The sequence below is a fragment of the Chenopodium quinoa genome, unplaced genomic scaffold, assembly GCF_001683475.1.
Source record: "Chenopodium quinoa cultivar QQ74 unplaced genomic scaffold, ASM168347v1, whole genome shotgun sequence".
NCBI lineage: Eukaryota > Viridiplantae > Streptophyta > Magnoliopsida > Caryophyllales > Amaranthaceae > Chenopodium > Chenopodium quinoa.
In genome coordinates this window covers 376,161-397,056 of record NW_018743850.1, presented here as the reverse complement: position 1 = coordinate 397,056, position 20,896 = coordinate 376,161, and the positions used below count along the sequence as shown (strand labels likewise).

The following is a 20,896-nucleotide window of genomic DNA, read 5'->3' as shown; positions in this document are numbered from 1 at the left end:
CAGACTGTAACAGACAGGGGGGAAGAAGAGTGTGAGTAAAAAAAAAAAAAAAGAAGAAAGACAAAGTTAAGTCTAAAGGCTCACCGAGGTCTTCAGCAAAGCCTCGTCTTCTTCAGCTGCCCTAGCCGCAGCTTCTTCAGCAACTCTGGAGGACCCTTCTCCACCTTCACAAGCTTCAATAACCCGTGCAACCTCTTCGGCTGTACGGGCAGCTTCAGCTTCTTCTTCCAGCAGCTGAAACAAGGGATCTCTCTTCTTCCACCAAGGCTTCTGCCTCTGATACAGAGCAACAGCCTCAATTTGGAAGTGGGAAGAGTCTAGGTGAACCTCTCGGCGCCTTGGTTCAGTGATAGGGGGAGCCCGATCAGTTACGACTCGTTCTCGGTTGACGCCAAGGCGAGCGTAATCAATGCCGACGTTGGTCTCGTCCCGTTCTGAAAAAGAAAAGGGGAGAAGTCAATTCAGTTAGTTCGGCACATCACAAGAAAGCAAAATGAAAGAAGAAAAGAGATAATTAAAAGGCCTCGGCCCCAGCCGAAGAAGATTACCATCCCTAAACTTTCGGCTGAGGCCGACAGCTGCCAGCATATTCTCTTGGAAAACGTAGTGCGTATCGGGGAGCCAAGTCTCCGGGATATGCTGCATTCGGCCGCTGCCTCCCCGGTTCGGCAGCTTGCCGAAGATGTTCTGCTGATTAAGGTTCGGGTCTGGCCCGCTATCTTCGGGAGGACCTAAACTTCCCATATCAGGATCCGGCTCGGCAAGATACCGGGGAGCGCTGAAAACGTAAGGGTGGCTCGGCTCCGTGGGTGCCCTAACCCAAATCCATTGACCTCTCCAGTCCTTGTCTGAAGAGTCGTTCGGCCACATGGTTAGGAACGGGGGCCGAGACTCAATCCGATACCACCCAGAGCCATGGCATCCGTGCCCACTTTGAATGTTTGGCACTAGCCGATGGAGCCTTTTGAAGCAATGCAGGTTCGGCACGTACCTGAAGAATTTGCAGACCCATAAGTACGTCATTACCCTTCGGATGCTGGTGGGGGTCAGCTGGCACAGGGAAATGTTGTAATGGATCAGCAAGTCTCGGACGAAAACGTCCAAAGGGAACCTCAGCCCATACTGAAGCTGTCTCGTGTACACCCCCACATACCCCGGGGGTGGACGATGGATTCTATCGGATGCTGAGGGCATTCGGCACCAATATCCATCAGCTTCAAAAATGCCGTAGTGCAACTCAATTTGCTCGGCAAACCGGTACTGATCAGCATTCTCCACCCACCATGAGTAGGGGCGGTTCTTTATCATGGCCGAAGCTACTTCGGCATCCTCCCACTCTGAAAACCCTGGGAGGATATCCCAAAGGACAGCGGGAACTTCATCATCCCGTCCTGAAGCGCTCACCCCCTCAGCCCTCTGAGGAGGAGCCGAAGAAATGGGAGTCGCCCTAACCCCTTCAGCAGGGTCAGACTCTGTCCTTCGTCCATTCCAGGTCCCAATCCTGTCCCTGGGATCGGGGATTAGCCTTGCTCTTCTTGGAGCACGGGCTCCACCTCTAACTCCCCTCACCATTGACGAATTTCGAAGGAAAAAGTCGAAAAAGGGGAAAGAGTGCAAAGTCGAAGAAAAATGAAATAAAATCAAAGGAATTTACCTTGATCTGAAGCAAAAGCCGCCGATTTACGAATTGGTAGTGACAAGTCTCAGCTTCTAAGCTTAATGCTCGGGGAATTTGCGAAGTTTTGATGCGGGCTCTTGAGCGTTCTTGAGAATTCTGGGTTTGTGTTGATGAATGAGTGGGGAGAGAAGACGCGCCTCTATTTATATCTCCAGAAATGGGAATTCAAGGAGTCTGCGTTTCAATTTCTCTCAAGCACCCCACTAAGTAACCGTTAAACACACGACCTTGCAGTTAAATCGCCCACTACCCGTCCAACTTCCGCAATTATCCACATTAACTGTTGTTATCTCATTAATCATGGGTTAATTACGGTTTAAATTCACATTTTTGGATTAACAAATCATTCACTTCCCTCCTTTTCTGATTAAATCAAACCCGACCCGTCATCCTTCCAAATCGGGTCTGGGGGGCAAGTTGTTTGGGTCCAATTTAGTCCAATTGGGCCTGGTCACTGAATGATCCAATTAAAAGCCCAAGGTTAAGGTTCAACTCTCCAAATGTGCTAAAGTCAAAAATCAACATCCTCAAAGCCATGTCAAGGTCAGTCAACGGCCCAATCAGCTTGGCCCAGCCCAACTGACTTCCGGGCCCAATCCGCCTCCTTCATTAGCCAAGGTATAAAAGCCAACAATTTGGTCAATTCTTGGTAAGACAATAAAGCCTCAAGCAACTAAACTCTTGCACAGCTTTCTCTCTCTAATATACTGACTTAAGCATCGGAGGGGCCTTCCTCGGCGTCCCCCCGAGGCTAGTTTACGTGTATTTGTTGTGCAGGAAACCCTCGGCTCCTGCGTTGTTCGGACCGAGACCAAGTTCCCTCAAGATAAAAGGATCTTCCGAGATTCGATTGTTTTCATCCGAAACAATAGATATTTCTAGAGTTTGTATTTTAGATTCCTAGATATTTCCAGAGTTTGTAATTTAGTTAATTCCACTAGTCTATAGCCTAGTACAGTGGCCTAATTACAGCTAGATTGGTGGCCAAATTACAGCTTTCATATATGTATATAAATTGACGAAATGCAAGGCAAAAGGCACGAGTTCAATCTCTTTCATGGTATCAGGCCTAATTCGGTTCCTCTTCCTCTGTTCCGCACTCCTTCTCCTTCTCCTTTCTTCCATGGATGACATCACAGAACTTCATCCAGCAACAACCGTGGTCAACATTAAGACTTGTGTCCCGATCGTTCTTGATTATGACGGAACACAATACACAAACTAGTCGACATTGTTTCAACTCCACTGCCGAGCTTATTTGGTCATTGACCACATTATACCTGATGCTGCTCCCACTATTTCTTCTTCACCAGAAAACATCGTTGACCCGGTCCTATGGCAGCGGCTGGACGACATCGTCCGCCAATGGATATATAGCACAATATCTAACGATCTCCTTAACACTATCATCAATCCTGACGATAAGGCGATCGATGCTTGGAACCGTTTGAAGGATTTCTTCCAGAATAACAAGTCTGCTAGAGCTCTTCAATTAGAAGCCCAGTTCACTAACACCAAATTAGAAGATTTCAATGGTGTAAAACCGTATTGCACTCGTCTTAAGGTTTTGGCTGACAGTCTACGGAACGTCGGTGATAAGGTGTCGGACAACCGTATGGCCTTTCAACTCCTCAAAGGTCTCTCTGAAGATTAAAAGCCATTTCGATCCTCCGTTCAACATATGCACCCTCTCCCTTCTTTTGACACCCATAGGTCCATGTTAGAGCTTGAGGAGCAGAACAATAATGATGTTACTTCTACCCTTAATTCCAGAATGGACTCATCTCTTATGGCTGACAATGGTGGTACTGCTGGTGGGGATACTTCTCGTAACAACCAAAATCGCACAAACCGCAACAATAACACCCGCAACAATAATTACCACCAAAATAACAACCGTAATAACACCAACAACACCACTAATCAACAACAGCCAGGAAGTTCCGGCAACCGAACACCTCAGTCAAATGGCCAGCAATACGGGTCTGCAGCAACACAAAATCCAGGGTAGTGGTTCTTCCCTCCGTGGGCCTACTGGGGGCCTCAACCATGGGCTACACCTCCTTGTCCATATCCGACATCCGGATGGAATTTTCGTCCCTCTACACCACGACAGCAGTCTTCTCAACAGGGCATTCTTGGTCCTCGTCCTTCTCATGCATACTTCACTGATTCCTCTCCCCATAATATTTCCACCCCAACTGACATTGATCAAGCCATGCATACTCTCACTTTGCAACCACCGGCATGGCAACTTCTACATGGACACTGGGGCTACATCATACATGACTCACTCCCAAGGTAATCTCTCTTCTTATTTTCAATTGAGCAAAAATAAGAATAACGCAATAGTTGTTGGTAATGGTAGTATGATTCCAATTTGTGGATATGGTCACACTTCCCTACCCCATACTTCCCCATCCTTATCCCTTAAAAATGTTCTACATGCTCCAAATATCATCAAAAATCTTATTTCCGTTAGAAAATTCACTTTCGATAATTCTGTTTCGGTAGAATTTGATCCTTTTGGTTTTTCTGTGAAGGACTTGCACACGGGGATGCAAATAATGAGATGTGAAAGCACGGGTAATATTTATCCACTTACAAATTTTCGAGCAAATTCGTCTTCTTTTCCCTCAGTTTTTGCAGCCATCTCTTCTACTATTTGGCATTCTCGTCTAGGTCACCCAGGAGATGTTGTTTTGTCTTCTTTGCAACATAATAATTTAATTCGGTGTAATAAAGCTCGAAAAACTGCTTGTCATTCTTGTCCTTTGGGAAAATTAATGAAATTACCGTTTTCTGCTTCTTATTCTACTACTACATTGCCTTTTGATATTGTTCATAGTGATTTATGGACTTCACCAGTTGTCAGTCATGCAAGCCACAGATATTATGTCCTTTTTCTTGACAATTACAACAACTTTTTATGGACTTTTCCAATAGCCCGTAAGTCTCAAGTCTACTCTCTGGTTTTATCATTCTGCTCTTACATTAAAACTCAGTTTGAACGTGATATTAAACATTTCAATGTGATAATGGTCGCGAATTTGATAATGGTCCATTCCATAAATTTTGTGAACAACATGGCATGTCTTTTCGTTTTTCTTGCCCTCACACCTCTCCTCAAAACGGAAAGGCAGAACAGAAAATAAAATCTATCAATAATATTGTCTGTACTCTTTTAGCTCATGCTTCCATGCCACCATCTTTTTGGCACCATGCATTACAGATGGCCACTTACCTCCTAAACATCTTGCCTTCTAAAATATTAGGCTACAAATCTCCCACTCAAATTTTGTACCAAAAGACTCCTACTTATTCCCATCTTAGAGTCTTTGGATGTCTATGCTTCCCTCTTTTTCCAAACATTCATAAACTACAAGCTCGGTCCACCCCTTGTGTTTTTCTCGGTTATCCATCTAATCACCGCGGTTACAAGTGTTATGATCCGTCCACCCGTAAAATTATTGTAGCTAGACACGTTTGGTTTGATGAGACTACTTTTCCATTTTCAAAAATTCATTCCCCATCTACCTCCACATATGATTTCTTAGACATTGATATTCCCCCGTTACATTTTCATTATCTACATCATTATGCTTCAGCCCCATCCACTACAAATTCCTCTCAACACACGACTCACTCACATGAACCTATCTCCTCTTCCACTTCCTCCTCCCATCCACATAAAGCCCAACCCAATTCTCTATCCTACAAATCTACACAAGCTGAGCCTACTACCTTACAACATCTTCCATCTTCTAGTGGACAATCCATACCCTCCCCTTTTTTGTCATCCTCATCCTCATCCACTCGTATTTCTCCATCACCTCCATCCCGCATGACTACTCGTAGTCAACATGGTATATTTAAGCCAAATCCCAAATACCATGATCATTCTCTAATTGCTTCCACTCCAACTATCTCTCCACTTCCAAAGAACCCGAAGTGTGCACTTAATGATGCAAATTGGAAACATGCTATGCAAGATGAATATAATGCTCTTATTGAAAATAAGACTTGGGATTTAGTCCTGCGTCCTCCTAATGTAAATGTCATTCGTTCCTTGTGGATTTTTCGACATAAAATGAAATCTGATGGCACTTTTGAGAGGCATAAAGCCCGACTTGTAGGTGATAGGAAATCTCAGCGGGAAGGAATTGATTGTGAGGACACGTTTAGTCCGGTTGTCAAACCGGTAACTATCAGGGTGGTTCTCAGTATTGCATTGTCAAAATCTTGGCCAATTCATCAATTAGATGTTAAAAATGTTTTCTTGCATGGAAACTTGAATGAGACTGTCTCCATGTACCAACCCTTCGGCTTTAAGGACCCTACTCTTCCTAATCATGTTTGCTTGCTCCGGAAATCTCTTTATGGTTTGAAGCAGGCACCCAGGGCTTGGTATCAACGTTTTGTTGATTTTGTCTCCTCTTTTGGTTTCGTTAATAGCAAATGTGACAATTCTCTTTTTATCTACTGTCGTGGTTCTGACATTGCATATATCTTACTGTACGTCGATGATATTACTCTCACTGCCTCTTCAGATAATCTTCGGAAATTGATTATGTCAAAGCTCAGCTCTGAATTTGCTATGAAAGACCTTGGTCCTTTGATCTATTTTTTAGGTATTGCAGTTTCCAGAGAAAACGATGGTCTTTTCTTGTCGCAAAGAAAACATGCCGAAGAGATTCTAAAACGGGCAGGCATGTCTAATTGCAAGCCTTGTGCTACTCCTGTTGATACGAAGGGCAAACTCGGGCTAAATGACGGGAAAGCCTATGATGACCCATCTAAATATCGCTAGCTGGCAGGTGCTCTTCAGTACTTAACGTTTACTCGACCTGATATTTCTTATGCTGTTCAACAAGTTTGTCTATTTATGCATGACCCAAAGGTCAAACACATGGAGGCCTTAAAACGTATTCTCCGGTATGTACAAGGAACGATTAATTTTGGTATTTATCTATTTAAATCCTCTACCAATTCCCTCTTGTCATACACGGATGCTGATTAGGGTGGTTGCCCGAACACGCGTCGCTCCACTTCTGGATATTGTGTATTTCTTGGAGATAATTTGGTTTCTTGGTCATCAAAACGACAACCCACATTATCTAAGTCAAGTGCTGAAGCTGAATACAGGGGTGTTGCAAATGTTGTTTCCGAATCATGCTGGATTCGGAACCTATTACTTGAATTGTTATGTCCTATTACAAAAGCCACTCTAGTTTATTATGATAATGTGAGTGCCATATATCTTTCCGGGAATCCCGTCCAACATCAACGAACTAAACACATTGAGATGGATATTCATTTTGCTCGTGAAAAAGTTAAACGTGGAGAAGTCCGGGTTCTTCATGTTCCGTCCCGTTATAAACTAGCTGACTTATTCACAAAGGGTCTCCCGAGAATTCTATTTGATGACTTCAAGAACAGTCTCAACGTTCGTGCTCCTCCCGTTTCGATTGTGGGGGAGTGTTAGACAGAATATTTTAGTATCAATATTTTATGCAATTTCCTTTATTGTATAATAGATATTTCTAGAGTTTGTATTTTAGATTCCTAGATATTTCCAGAGTTTGTAATTTAGCTAATTCCTAGATTTATGCCTAGTCTATAGCCTAGTACAGTGGCCTAATTACAGCTAGATTGGTGGCCAAATTACAGCTTTCATATATGTATATAAATTGACGAAATGCAAGGCAAAAGGCACGAGTTCAATCTCTTTCATGCCAATTGATATCAAATTCATATACTTCTTTCGTTTTTTTAGTGGGGTAGATAAAGTTATTATTTTATTGAAAATTAAAGTAGTGTGAGAAAGGGGGGGGACCATTAGAGGTGTAAGAAATGATAAAGTAAGAAATATGGGGACATTAGTGGGTAAAGATATATTATTAAATTGTAAGAGATTTTTAAAAATGGAACTCTAGCTTATGAAAAAAACGAACGAAAATAGTAACTCTAGCTTATAAATAAAAAACGGAGGGAGTATTTGTTAAGTAATCATAGTTTAATAATATTCAAATAAGTTATTTTGGGTATTATAAATCGTTATTTATAGAGCATAATTTACCAATTAGAATAAAATCACATTATTTTAGATGACATTTAACATTTAATTTTTAGATGATCTCATTTTCAAATACAACGTAATTTAAAATGCACGTAATTAGTTTTACCAAATATACGACACTTAACACTTTTTTTCTTTTTTGATTGTTCACTAGATGTCTGTGCAATGCACGGTTTGTTTGTATTTTTTTTTAAAAAAAATATTATTTGTATGTATGTGATAAAATTTGGTATTTTTTTTTATCATTTAATATGTTTAATTTAAAATAAATTGTGAATTTCATCTCATTCGTTATACATTTAGATAAAATTCCTAATTTTTTTTAATAGAGATAAAATTCATAATATCAAAAGATAATAATTTATATTTAATTAATTTAAATTTTAAAATCACATTCGCCAATTTTGTTTATGTGACATTTGAATTATTTAATTCTAAAAAAAAATTATAAATCCCTTATTTTATTGACTATAACTTAAGGGATTTATAATCACAAATTTTAATCGATCTTTAAAAACTCGAGAATAAACTATATGTATATATTACTTTATCCGTTTATTTTTTAGTTGACACGTTTCTTTAGTCACGTTTGCCAATACACAAATTCAACCATTAATATCTTTAATTACCGATAAGCAAAAATTATAAAAAATTGATATTGTGAAACTATATATCGTCACAAATCTAACAAGATCCCACCTGACTATATTTTCCGTTATGTATATAAATCACAAAACACGGTAAAGATAAGTGTGTGAACAGTGATAAAGCCAAAACGGGTCAACTGTATAATTTTAACCTGCACTACTCTGAGTTCTCCATTGAAGTACCTTATGAGCTTTATCTTCTCCAAGCTCATTCTGAGGTACATTTTTTTAAATATTATTATTTTCGAATCTCAGTATCACAATTTAGGGTTTAATTCACACCATCCTTGATTTAATTGCCTGTTTAGTCATTTGCCTCTTGCATCTCAAGTCAATTTAGGGTTTCTCTAAAGGTGGATTATTGAATTATTGGTTATGATTACTAAAATTGTGAAAGACTTAAACGAGCAATTATGTTGCTAGAATTTTGTTATGTGCACTTTACATTGGAAACTCTTAAGCGAGAAGTATGTAATTTTCGACTCTAATTTGATAATTGTGTTGAATTTTGTTGCTAATGTGTTGCATATTCCGAGCCTAATCGAGTGAACGAGCTGGGCCTTTTAAGGCTGTTGGTGTCCCGGCTGAGCTCGGGTTTTAGGTTTGCTGAGTTAAGCATGCCTAAACCTTAATGATCTCGAGCCAAGCCTACTCCTATTCAGGCTTGGCTTGACTTTTTAGCACCCTTAGTTAGCCCCTCTGAAAAAGTTTGATGATTAACAAGACCCCAACTGTTAAAACTAATATGATACTAAAGTTAATAAAACAATGAACTTATCTCTTGAAGCGTGAACCAACAAACAGTAGCCGTGTCGTGGTGATCCACTGACCTAAAAGACGATTCCGCGCTACCTCCCGGTGCAGTAGACAATAAGCGGTCGCCCTCCAGGATAAGCACGGCGCCGGAGTTTATGTGCACTCACAAATCCGACTGGAACTCAGAATATTTGCCCAGAAAAATAAAGAACAGTGTTTAGAGGTCTGAAGAGAGAAGAGGGAGAAATATTTTTTTGTGTATCTTGCTTGAGGAGAGACTGGGTTTATATAGGCAGCAAGGAGGAAGGTAGTCAGCAACGACCAGCAAGAAACAAGGAGAAACGGCAGCCAAAATCAAGGAAGTAACGGCTGGCCGTTACATTCCGCAATCAAAGAAGAACGTGGCTCATAAACTTAGCCAAAATAGTGTCCAGATTAACTGGGAATCCCAACAGAAAAAAAACGGACATATTAAGGGAATTCCAACAGAAAAAAAAAACGGACATATTAATGGGAATATCAACCTAAATAAAATTTCTCCAAAAAGTTAAGAAGGACTCACGCTCGCCCCTAGACCCAAGTCTCGACCCGGCTCTGCGAGCGCGCGTGTGTGTGGCACAACACCCACCTCCAAGTCACTCAACTAAAAAGTACTAACATAGTACTATATATAAATAAGAAGAAAACTTTTCCTTCTACCCATGTGGGATTTTTCCCTTTAAATTGTGACTCTTACTCTTTCTTCTTTTCTTTCTTTCACTCAACACTCTTTGTTTTTATATCAAGAACTTCCAACACCAACACCATTAAACCACTTCAACCTTTCAGCCTAATCGATCAGGCTTTTGTTTATAGCTCAATAATGTTAGGATGAAACTATGAAATAGGCTTTGTCTTCCTGCCCTCGCTCAGGTATGGCCTGGGTTTTCTTATTTAATTTCCGAGTACCTGGAGAGATGGGTGTGAAAACAAAAAATATATTATGTGGAGGACCATTAGCGGACAGGGGAGAAAGAAAGAGCCAGGAAACGAGATATGAAAAGCTAACTCATATCTTTGGTGTTTGTCTAACTAAGAATAGTTTTGATTTGATGCAGAGTGTCCATGATCTCTTGGTTAGCGGTATAAGGATGGTGAACTCTTAAACTTCTGGGAACATCTCATGAATTTGGGTTTTTACTCTTCCCGGTAAAGTACCCATAATCTTCTTCTTTATGACCTTCATTTTCTCACCTCTCGATTCTGACATTTTCAATGAAAATTGTTTAGCTAGTAGGTTTTGTATTGGAATGTCTTTGCACCGATGGCTGATATTGAAGCTATAATCACTGAATTTGTGATGGAATTTCTTTGCGTTGATGGCTAATATTGAAGCTATAATCACTGAATATATTTTATTTAGATGTTAAATTTAGCTAATTGGTTAATAGAATTGGTTCCGACATCATGTACATTGATTGCTGATTGGAGTTGCTCTCAAATGTCAATTTACTAGGAAAGTATATACTAAATATTTCTTTGTAATTTTTTTAATTTATGATCTTCAGGAATTGCTTGAGAAATTTGACAAGCAGACTTCAGTTTTCTCAAAGGTGAACATGTTTCGTTTTAGATTAAATGATAATTAAATCCAAGCTTCATGTTTTGATATCCTTTTTTATTAATTTATTAACTTGTGAACCCTATTCAATCTTTAATAGACAATTATCCATATTTATCTTTGAGTTCTTTTTTTTTAATTGCAATATTGGTATCATATAATTTTTATATAGTGCGTCTGTTTTCAGAAGCTCTTCCTTTTTTTTTTTTTTTTTATATATTTTTTACTATTGTACACAAAGACAATAGGATGGTTGATGTGTTTAGTGGGTGTAAGAAAAAGGTGGATTAAGTAAGAGAGAAAGTGTAAAAAGGTGGGTGGGTGTAAGAGATATATGGATAAAGAGAGTAAGTGAAAAGGTATAAATATTGTGGAGCAAGCGGAATAAGGTAGTAAAAAGGGTTTGCCAATGTATAGTGTAAGTGTTAAGAACTTTCAGATTCGAACAGAAAATAGAAAGCGTTCAGAACTTTTAAAAATTATATAAAAATTCGGAACAGAACAGAAATAGAAGAAACAGATTCTTCCCTTTTCAAGCCAAGTCTCACACTGTGTGGCATTTTCCCCTGTTTTGCTTCAAATTCTGTACCTTGCATGGTGGTTATAGTTGACTTTTAAAATTATGGAGTTTGACCATTGCTTTCATTTGGTTCCATCTCATTCATTGAATCCTTCAAGTCAAATGATTTCAATGCATAATTATGTCTAGACTTGTGCATTGCATGGCTTTTTGATTTCTCATGTGCATTCTTGCATTGAAAACCTGAAGAGATTTTTTGAGGTTTGCGCAACATGTCATCGAAAGTCCTGCATGGGACTAACATGACAATTTTGGTACACTTTCAATTAAGCAATCTCTGTTTGTTTGGATACAAACTTTGTATAAGATTTAATGACGTTTGATTGGTTTCTAGTTATACTACCTGCTGATGTAGATCAAGAGCTCTTAGAAAAAATTGTAAATCAAGTGTTGCTATACTTTATTGGGGGATAATCATTCTCCTGTAAGGCTGTAACAAAAGGTGTTTAACCTTCTTGGTTTGATTCTTCCAATCTTCCTTCTTTGCGTTAGTTAAGTGGCATGTTATCTAACTTAGGATACCTATATTTTTATTCTTCAATTTCAACGAGTTTTCAGAATTTTGCACGTTCCTAATTTTATTGGTGGCAGAGAACATTAAGTGTGAAGTCATCTATTCTACAGCTTGCTGTTGTATACTGGTGATCTGCTTCTCTATGCTGTGCATGTTGACTGTGGTGTTTTCTACTTTGTTATCTTTGATTCCCGTTGTTTGTAAATAAGCTTATTTGTTTCAATGTATTTCAAACTTTAATCATCTGCATACGTACAGAAATTCCTTGACTCACACTGTGAAATTCCTTCATGCATACAATCTTTCCTTTTACGATTTTAAAGTTTTTCCACTATACATTGAGGAAAAAAATAATGGTCCAATTATGGCCTAGGAAATAAAATGACAATTTTTGTAAGAGGGAGAATATTTAGTTTGTACAACTTGTAAATGCATCGTATACATAAAAGATTTTTTGCTGTCCAATACAATTTTACAAATACGTACTGTTACAAAAGGTTTGGCGAATTGGTCCGTCTAGACATTGTTGCTGCCTTACTAAACAATTTGTCAGCATGGACAGAATGACAGATACATGTAATAGCTTTGTTTATCACATTAATTCGAATGTCGAAGGATTTTTTATGTTAAATGGATGTAGCTCATATGAGATGGCAAGAATATTTCCTATATCCATTCATGTCTCTGCCGCTACCATTGAAGTTTTTTTTTTTTTAGTTTTTTCCTCCATACAGTTTCTGCAAGATTTCCTTAAACATGGTGGATGGTAGTAAAAGCTTGGTTAAGAGAGATCGTCTACTTGATATCGAGTCAAAGGTCCGTATGTGGTGGGACCAGAATCATGTATTTGATGCTGAGCCCGGAGAGATGCCTCCTGGTGACGGAGAAAAGTTCTTTGGGAACTTTCCATTTCCATATATGAATGGTTATTTGCATCTTGGGCATGCATTTTCAATTTCCAGGTAGAATTTGCTGCAGCTTACCACAGACTGAGAGGAGGCAATGTACTATTTCCTTTTGGTTTCCACTGCACTGGCATGCCCATCAAGGCTGCAGCAGATAAACTTGCAAGAGAGAGTCAACTGTTTGGAGATCCACCTGAGTTTCCATCTGCAGTGGAGGAGGAAGTTAGCCAGCCATCAGAAGAAGAGGATTTAAATGCAGGATCACAGCCAGCTCCTGATAAGTTCAGGGGTAAGAAGTCCAAGGCTGCAGCCAAAACTAGCACAACTCTGTATCAGTGGGAGATCATGCGAAGTTTTGGCCTTTCCGATGAAAAAATCTCAAAGTTTCAGGACCCATACGAATGGTTGACCTATTTTCCGCCTTGGCAGTTCAAGACCTTAAAGCTTTTGGCTTGGGAGTTGATTGGAGGCGTTCTTTTGTCACTACTGATGTTAATCCATACTTTGATTCTTTTGTGAGGTGGCAAATGCGGAAGCTCAAAGCAGCTGGTAAGATTGTGAAAGATAAAAGGTACGCAATCTTCTCTCCGCTAGATGGACAACCTTGTGCAGACCATGACAGGGCTTCTGGTGAAGGGATCCAAGCCTCAAGAATATACAATAATAAAGATGGAAGTTGTTCCTCCATTTCCTGCAAAATTGAGCACTTTAGAGGGTAGGAAAGTATACTTGGCTGCTGCAACTTTGAGGCCAGAGACCATGTATGGTCAAACAAATGCGTGGGTATTGCCTGAAGGAAAATATGGGGCCGTTGAAATTAATGAGACAGATGTTTATGTGGTCACTGAGAGGGCAGCTCTTAATCTTACATATCAGACCTACTCAAGGGTCCCTGAGAAGCCAACATGCTTGGTCGAGCTTACTGGTCATGAATTGATTGGTTTGCCATTGAAGTCTCCTCTTGCGCAAAATGAAGTCATTTACACCCTTCCCATGTTAACTATCTTGACAGATAAAGAGATAGTAACCAGTGTCCCTAGTGATGCCCCTGATGACTATATGGCCCTGCATGACTTGAAGGCAAAGCCAGCTCTGCAGGCGAAATTTGGTGTGAAAGATGAATGGATACTTCCCTATAATATCATACCCATCATTGATATCCCTGAATTCGGAGATAAGCCTGCTGAGAAGGTCTGCACTGATTTGAAGATCAAGAGCCAAAATGAAAAGGACAAGCTTGCAGAAGCTAAGCGATTAACTTATTTGAAGGGTTTCACCGAAGGGACAATGCTTGTTGGTGAATTTTCTGGGGAGAAGGTACAGGATGCCAAGCCAAAGGTTAGACGTAAGCTTTTAGAAACTGGTGAAGCTATTTTGTATAGTGAACCTGAGAAAAAAGTCATGTCTAGATCAGGTGATGAATGTGTTGTGGCTTTGACAGACCAGTGGTACATCACATATGGTGAACCTGAATGGAAGGAACTAGCCAAGGAGTGCTTGGATAACATGAATTGCTATTCTGATGAGACACGTCATGGTTTTGAACACACCTTGAGTTGGCTAAATCAATGGGCCTGCTCAAGGTCTTTTAGCCTTGGGACTCGTATCCCTTGGGATGAGTAGTACCTTGTGGAGTCTCTCTCTGATTCAACTATATACATGGCTTACTATACTGTTGTCCATTTTCTTCAAAATGGAGACATGTATGGATCTAATGCCAGTTTGATAAAGCCAGAACAAATGTCCGATGATGTCTGGGATTTCCTGTTTTGTGGTGGTCCGTATCCAGAGTCATCAGATATTGATCCAAATGTGCTTAGCTTGATGAAGCAGGAGTTTGAATATTGGTATCCTTTTGATCTTCGTGTGTCTGGCAAAGACCTTATCCAGAACCATCTGACATTTAGTACTTATAATCACACACCGATTGTGGACAAGCGCCACTGGCCTTGTGGTTTCAGATGTAATGGGCACATTTTGCTAAATGCTGAGAAGATGTCCAAGTCCACTGGTAACTTCAGGACTTTACGCCAGGCCATTGAAGAATTCTCTGCAGATGCCACTCGTTTTGCTCTTGCTGATGCTGGTGACGGTGTTGATGATGCAAATTTTGTATTTGGAACTGCAAATGAAGCAATATTGCGCCTCACAAAAGAGATCTCCTGGATGGAAGAAATTCTTGCTGCTGATACAGCTCTTAGATCGGGTGAGCCTTCTTCTTATGCTGATCGGGTGTTTAAAAATGAGATTAATTTGGCAATAAAGCTGACTGAGCAAAACTGCCAGAACTATATGTTCTGAGATGCTTTTAAGACTGGAATTTATGACTTGCAAGCTGCTAGGGATGAATATAGGCTTTCTTGTGGGGTTGGAGGCATGAACAGGTTTTTGGTGCATCGTTTTATGGACATTCAGACACGACTTATTACCCCTATCTGCCCACATTATGGAGAGTATGTTTGGAGAGAGCTTTTGAAGAAGGAAGGCTTTGCAGTGAAAGCTGGCTGGCCTGTTGCTGAGGCACTTGATTTAGCCCTTAAGAGTGCCAACAAATATTTACAAGGCTTGATAGTGCTAATGAAAAAGCTCCTCCCCAAGCAAATCACAGGTTCAAAGAATGCTAGCAAGAAAGGAACCCCCGCTCAACAACTTGCAGAGGACAAGCAATTAACTGGTTTGTTTTATGTAAACGAGACATATAATGACTGGAAGGAAGAGTGCTTGAAAATACATCGCTTAAATTTTTTATAAAGACCAAGTGACCAACTCTAGTAGATAGTGATTTATGTTGCGTGGTCAGCTAGCCAGATCAAGACGAGAGGAGAGGAAAAATAAATACCATTTTGAGTAGGATAATTTACGTGGTGTCCCTGCTTGTTTTGGATAAAATCCAAGCTGTAGAATTGTAGATCATACGTAACAATGTATCATATTCAGTAGTATTGTTTTTCTCTCTTTTTTACTCCAGTTATCTTTAATTCCGTAAACAAGTGCTGGTCGTCTAAATTTATCGACTGCCTATAACTATCAAAGCAGGGTCCTGGCTTAGAAAGCTTCATTAATCAGTACGCAACACCTTTGCGCTAGTTACCACTCTTACCAGAAGGTTGACAAACGCAATGTCAATTGGAAATTATTTTGGCAAGCTCAAATGTAATACGGACAACGGAGTAAGAGTTTAAGCTTTTGTGGGATAATAAGTAAATTGCAAAGTTGATAACGAATGCCTTAATTGATACTCTTTACAAAGTACTTCGTAAATTTGTATTTATCCTTTAAATGTGTTCAGTTTGTGTTTAAATAACTAATATGTTAACCACCTGAGTGACCTAGTTACGTGAGAGTGAGGGGTCGCTCAAATGGTTAAAATTTTCCTTCAGGATCGATTCTCATCACCTGCCCTTGTAATTCTCTAAACACCAAAAAAAAAAAAAAAAAGTGACCTAGTTACGTAACACCTCAATAAGATAATCGAAGGTAAGTTTTCTTACACTATCATATACTCTGAATCTAGAGGTGATCATCAATGGCCCAACTCATTAGCCCGATCCGGTCTAGCTCGAAAAAAATGTGGATTTGAACTTTGGACAAACCAAAAAACATATTTTTAGTTTAAAACCTTAGCCAAGAAAAACCGATTTTGACCGGACAAGCCCAACATTGTTTTGCGGGTTTAGACATAAGATGTTATACTAAGGCCCAACCCAACCTGATCTTTTTTTATAACCTCTTCAGGCAAAATCCAATTGAAATTATCACACTGACAAATTTCCAAAGACAGTTAATTGAAGAAACAATAGCATAACAGCATAAGACATCCTGGTTTTGGCCAGCAAAAGTAGCACATAATATATCTTCCAAGATACAGAACAACTATTCAAGAGTTGACTTAGTTGGAGCAAGAAAACAGGTTTAATAATAATATAGTATACACCTAGTATACTACTTGTATGATACAAATAATAACTGGAATACCCAATTAGTCCTGTAGTTCAAATATAGAGCCAAACTGATGTAATTAAAGAGGGTTCAGATCATCAGATGTATAGTTTGTCAAGCAGAGAAGAAAAGGGTGATTAATTCCCAACTTTAGATTTCAGAGATGGTCTGCAAGGCAGGCTTCCAATGCCCCCCGCCACAATGATGCCTACCTACTCGTCTGCTGCTACCGCTCCTGCTGCTGCTACTCCAAGCCTCGTTACCATCTTTCTCTATCTGCAAAGCATATAGACGGGTGATCACCACTAGAATATGTACCGTGTTACATTACATTCCAAGGGAAATTGCATGACATGGTGAAAATCTTTATGCTTTTCAATCAGCTTAACATGTTCTATATGATAACCAAGTTAAAGTTTAAAACAAAACATTCATAGATATTACAATTAAATTTCAGTGTAAATTTCATGTATCATTAGCTAAATGTGATATTTTTGCATAGCTTCATCACGAATAATCAACTACCATAATGGCATGAGGGGGGGGGGGGGGGGATATATATATATCAAGAATAGTTAAGCACTTAATAACTAGATTGTAGGAAGCATTCTGTAGCTCATGGAGCAGAAATATCGCTTAGAGATTGCCAAATGAAATATCTAATTGCTTAACAAGTTGCGTCTATACTACATCTACCTTTGGCTAAGTAGAGAGAGTGAGCAAGTCAACACATAACAGACTTTTGCCTCTATTAATTAGTTGCTTAACTGTTAAGCGAACACGGATCCGAAAGTGGATTTCGGATCGGATATCCGTATCCGAAAATTAGGATATCTGATATCCGATATCAGATCTGAAAGCTTTGGATATCCGATATCCGGATATCCGAAATTTTCAGATCGGATATTTCGGATATCCGATATCCGATTCTTTTTATTAATAAATTAATATTAATTATTTTATACTAAATTAAGCTTTTAAAGGCAAAATTATTTTTTTTAAAAGGCAAATTTATATGTATATTTTAGTTATTTTGCTGTTTTAATCTTTAGAGGCAAATTACAACAAATTGAATAATTAGAGATTAGAGAAAATTGGACACATACATACGAGTATCAAATACAGTTCTAATTGAAATTAAAAACTACGAGTATTACGTTGATGCATCAATTATTTAAGTGATGTTACAAACAAGAAATTTTTTATTGAATGGACCCATCGATCGAGACCAACCCAAACCCACAGTACTCACACCAAAACCCACCTAAAACCACCATATCCACCAAGACATCACCATACCTACCCTGAAACCCAACCATACCAGTAAAATCTAATTAAAAAAAAAAAAAAAAACCACTTATCGGAAGCGGAAAATCGTCGGTGGGGTGGAAGCACGCAAATCCGGCAGCGACACTCTGGACGTACGTCGTCCACGGCTGCAAGGTTGACAGATCACGTCATTTGGTTAGGGATATTCATTAAAGGGAATGGAAATCAACGGGAATTATTCCTTTTGTTGTTGTTTGTTAGGCCATTTTACATTCTCTTTACCCTCCCCATTCCCCCAAATCCCTCCAAGTTGATTCCCCACCCCCCCTAAGTATTTCCATTTCATTCCCTAGCTACCACCATACCACCACCCTCCCCACCACCGGAACAACTAGCCACCCCACCGAAATCCCTCCCCTCACCCTCGCCGTCCCTCCCCCCGGAACAACCAGGCACCCCAGCGAAAACCTCCCCACCACCAGAACAACTAGCCACCACCGCACCACCGAAAACCACACCGTGTTTCTAGGGTTTTGCGAGGTTAGGGGAGGTTTTTTCAGGGGGGGGGGGGAGAGCTATGCGGGCACGGGGAGCGGTGGCCAGGGGCGGGGGAGGTGCGGCGAAGGGTGGCGAGTGGTGGAGGAGGTGCGTCGGGTGGTTGGCTGGGTGGTGGCTGGAAATGCTGGAAATGGTGTGCGATGTTAGAAAAACGACGGGGTTGGTGTTTTTGTGGTGGATTTCGATTTACTGCGGCCGGCGGGGAAGGTGAGTACGTGAGGTGGGTTAGGTTCTTGCCGCGGAGTGGCTTTCGATTTGCTGAGAGGAGGGGGACTACAGGGTGGGGTTTCGGGATTTCGTTGGTGATGGGGTTTTGGGATTTTGTTGATGGTGGGGTTTCAGGTGGTGGCGGTGTTAGTGGTGGTGCAAGTTGGGTGAGGTTGGTTATGGAGGGGTTTCAAATCTTGGTTGTGGTGAGAGTGATTATAGGATGCGGTGTTAGTGGTGGTGCGAGTTGGCTGGTGCGGTGTTAGTGGTGGTGCGGTGGTGCGAGTTGGCTGGTGCAGTGGTGCGAGTTGGTAGTGGTGGCCTTGATTAATTAATTATCCCCTCTTTTGTCCTACCAATCAGCCCGTAATTTTCGTACACATAGACATGCAAGTGCATTTTTCAACACTATGTGCTACCTTCACCCATGCATAATAGGACCTTGCAAATTGCAATTGCTCAAAACAATACGAATATATTACACTAATGCTTCATTTCCCTACACATAAGAGTCAATTAAAGTTGATTTTTCTGTAATTATAACCCTGTCACACTGCTCACACGGCCTTCCCTTCATGAAAGCCTAAAATTTAATGGTTTAGAGCTACGATATGAATCATGTACATTAAGTATTTGTCAATTATTCATTTTGGAATATGATGAGTTAAAGTTAAATATGACCTATGGACCAGCATGTAATTAAAAATGTAAAATCAACATGAATTATTCAAAAAGGTTTGTTCAGTTTATGTTCTTACCGAGCTACGAACACAAAGTAAGGGTTGAACATCATGGTCACAAAGGTAAAGAGAGACTTCCATGCCCGAATTTCCACACCCTACAACCATAACTTTTTTGTCGCGGTATTGCTCACCAGATTTGTACTCACATGCATGGATAATATCACCACCAAATTCATGGAACCCAAAAAACTTGGGCATCACCACCTCCACATTTTCGCCGGTGGCAACCACAATCCACCGGCATATATACTCAACATCACGCTTGTTGGTGCAGTTATTAACACCCAAAGCAGTCTTAATTCTCCAAAGACCACATGTTTCATCATACTTAGCAGACTGCACTGACTCATTGAACTGAGGTTGTATGTTGAATTTCGTAGCGTAAGACTCAAGGTAGTTTATGAACTGGTCTTTTGAAGGGTATTCAGGGTAGTCATCAGGGAAAGGGAAGTTAGGAAGCTGACAGAATTGCTTAGGAAGGTGAAGCTTAAGGCCGTTATAATAGGCACGTGTTTGCCATAGCGAGGCAATGCAGTTGGCTCGCTCAAGCACGATAAAGGGGACGCCTTGTTCCTTAAGCCCTGCAACCACTGCTAACCCTGAAGGGCCAGCACCAACTACCACCCGCCCATTCACCGACACACATCGCTTAGTGAAGAATTCTTCGTGGTTGGCCGAGGTGGTTTTGGCTATGAAAGCGGCATTGCTTACCGGATTCATAATGGTAATATAATTAGTAGAGTTGAAGTATTAGTTAGGTTGTTTGTCTATCAAAGGTGTTCAAAGGACTAAAGGAGATGTCAACAATAAGAGGAGAGAGAAATCGCGAACGAGTTTTAAGAGAGAGATAGTGAGAATGGGGGAGGTGGTAAGAGGGTTTAAATAAGGGGAAGAATTAAGAGTATACCCGCGACATTGGATGGCATTGCATTTGGTGGAAAAGGATTGGTCATGAGGAGAAAGAAGGGCATAAAAGTATAAAGCATTAATATATTTTTGCACCATTCGTTAAAAAAAATAAATATATTTTTGAACCACGAATTTTGGCAGCCAAGGCTAGAGCATGACCAAAAGTATAAAATGTGGCATTGAATTGAAGGCTGCCAAGTGTACTAACGCGAACAATTTCCTTTTTTGTTTTTGAAAGCATTTAGGAGAAAAAAAAAAAAAAAAAAAAAAACATGACCAAACTTAATAGGACAACCATTAGGGTATTAAAATGACTTTGGTCATAAAATTTCATTGATGAGGTGGAATATAGAATATTAATAAATAATTTCATGACCAAGATTTTTTGGTCATCTAATGGCTATACTCTAAAAAATGCATGAGACTAACATGTGAATTAACTTCTCATAGAAGAGCTCAAAGAATTTTATTAAACATTTAATAATTCAAAAAATATTCTTGTACTCATAATA

At 39.9% G+C, this 20,896-nt stretch overlaps 2 protein-coding genes and 1 pseudogene across 2 annotated transcripts; 2 read left to right on the top strand and 1 right to left on the bottom strand.

Annotated features, from left to right (window-relative positions):
- Positions 1–2,701: 2,701 nt before the first annotated feature.
- Positions 2,702–3,332, top strand: LOC110686243. The gene is made up of 2 exons (XM_021862862.1): positions 2,702–2,738; positions 2,992–3,332. Exons 1-2 carry the CDS (start codon positions 2,702–2,704, stop codon positions 3,330–3,332), a joined length of 378 nt encoding a protein of 125 aa, XP_021718554.1.
- Positions 3,333–9,285: 5,953 nt separating this feature from the next.
- On the top strand, positions 9,286–15,721 carry LOC110685781 (annotated as a pseudogene).
- A 3,757-nt stretch (positions 15,722–19,478) lies between these two features.
- Positions 19,479–20,195, bottom strand: LOC110686242 (probable indole-3-pyruvate monooxygenase YUCCA7). The gene has a single exon (XM_021862861.1). The coding sequence runs from the start codon at positions 20,193–20,195 to the stop codon at positions 19,479–19,481; it is 717 nt and encodes a 238-aa protein (XP_021718553.1).
- Between the last annotated feature and the right edge of the window lie 701 nt (positions 20,196–20,896).

Excerpts from the sequence above, each read along its gene's own strand:
- LOC110686243 (XM_021862862.1), top strand. The coding sequence starts at position 2,702 with ATGCAAGGCAAAAGGCACGAGTTCAATCTCTTTCATG. Across the intron at positions 2,739-2,991 it reads CGAGTTCAATCTCTTTCATG|AAAACATCGTTGACCCGGTC; the intron begins GTATCAGGCCTA and ends CTTCTTCACCAG.
- LOC110686242 (XM_021862861.1), bottom strand. The coding sequence starts at position 20,195 with ATGAATCCGGTAAGCAATGCCGCTTTCATAGCCAAAACCACCTCGGCC.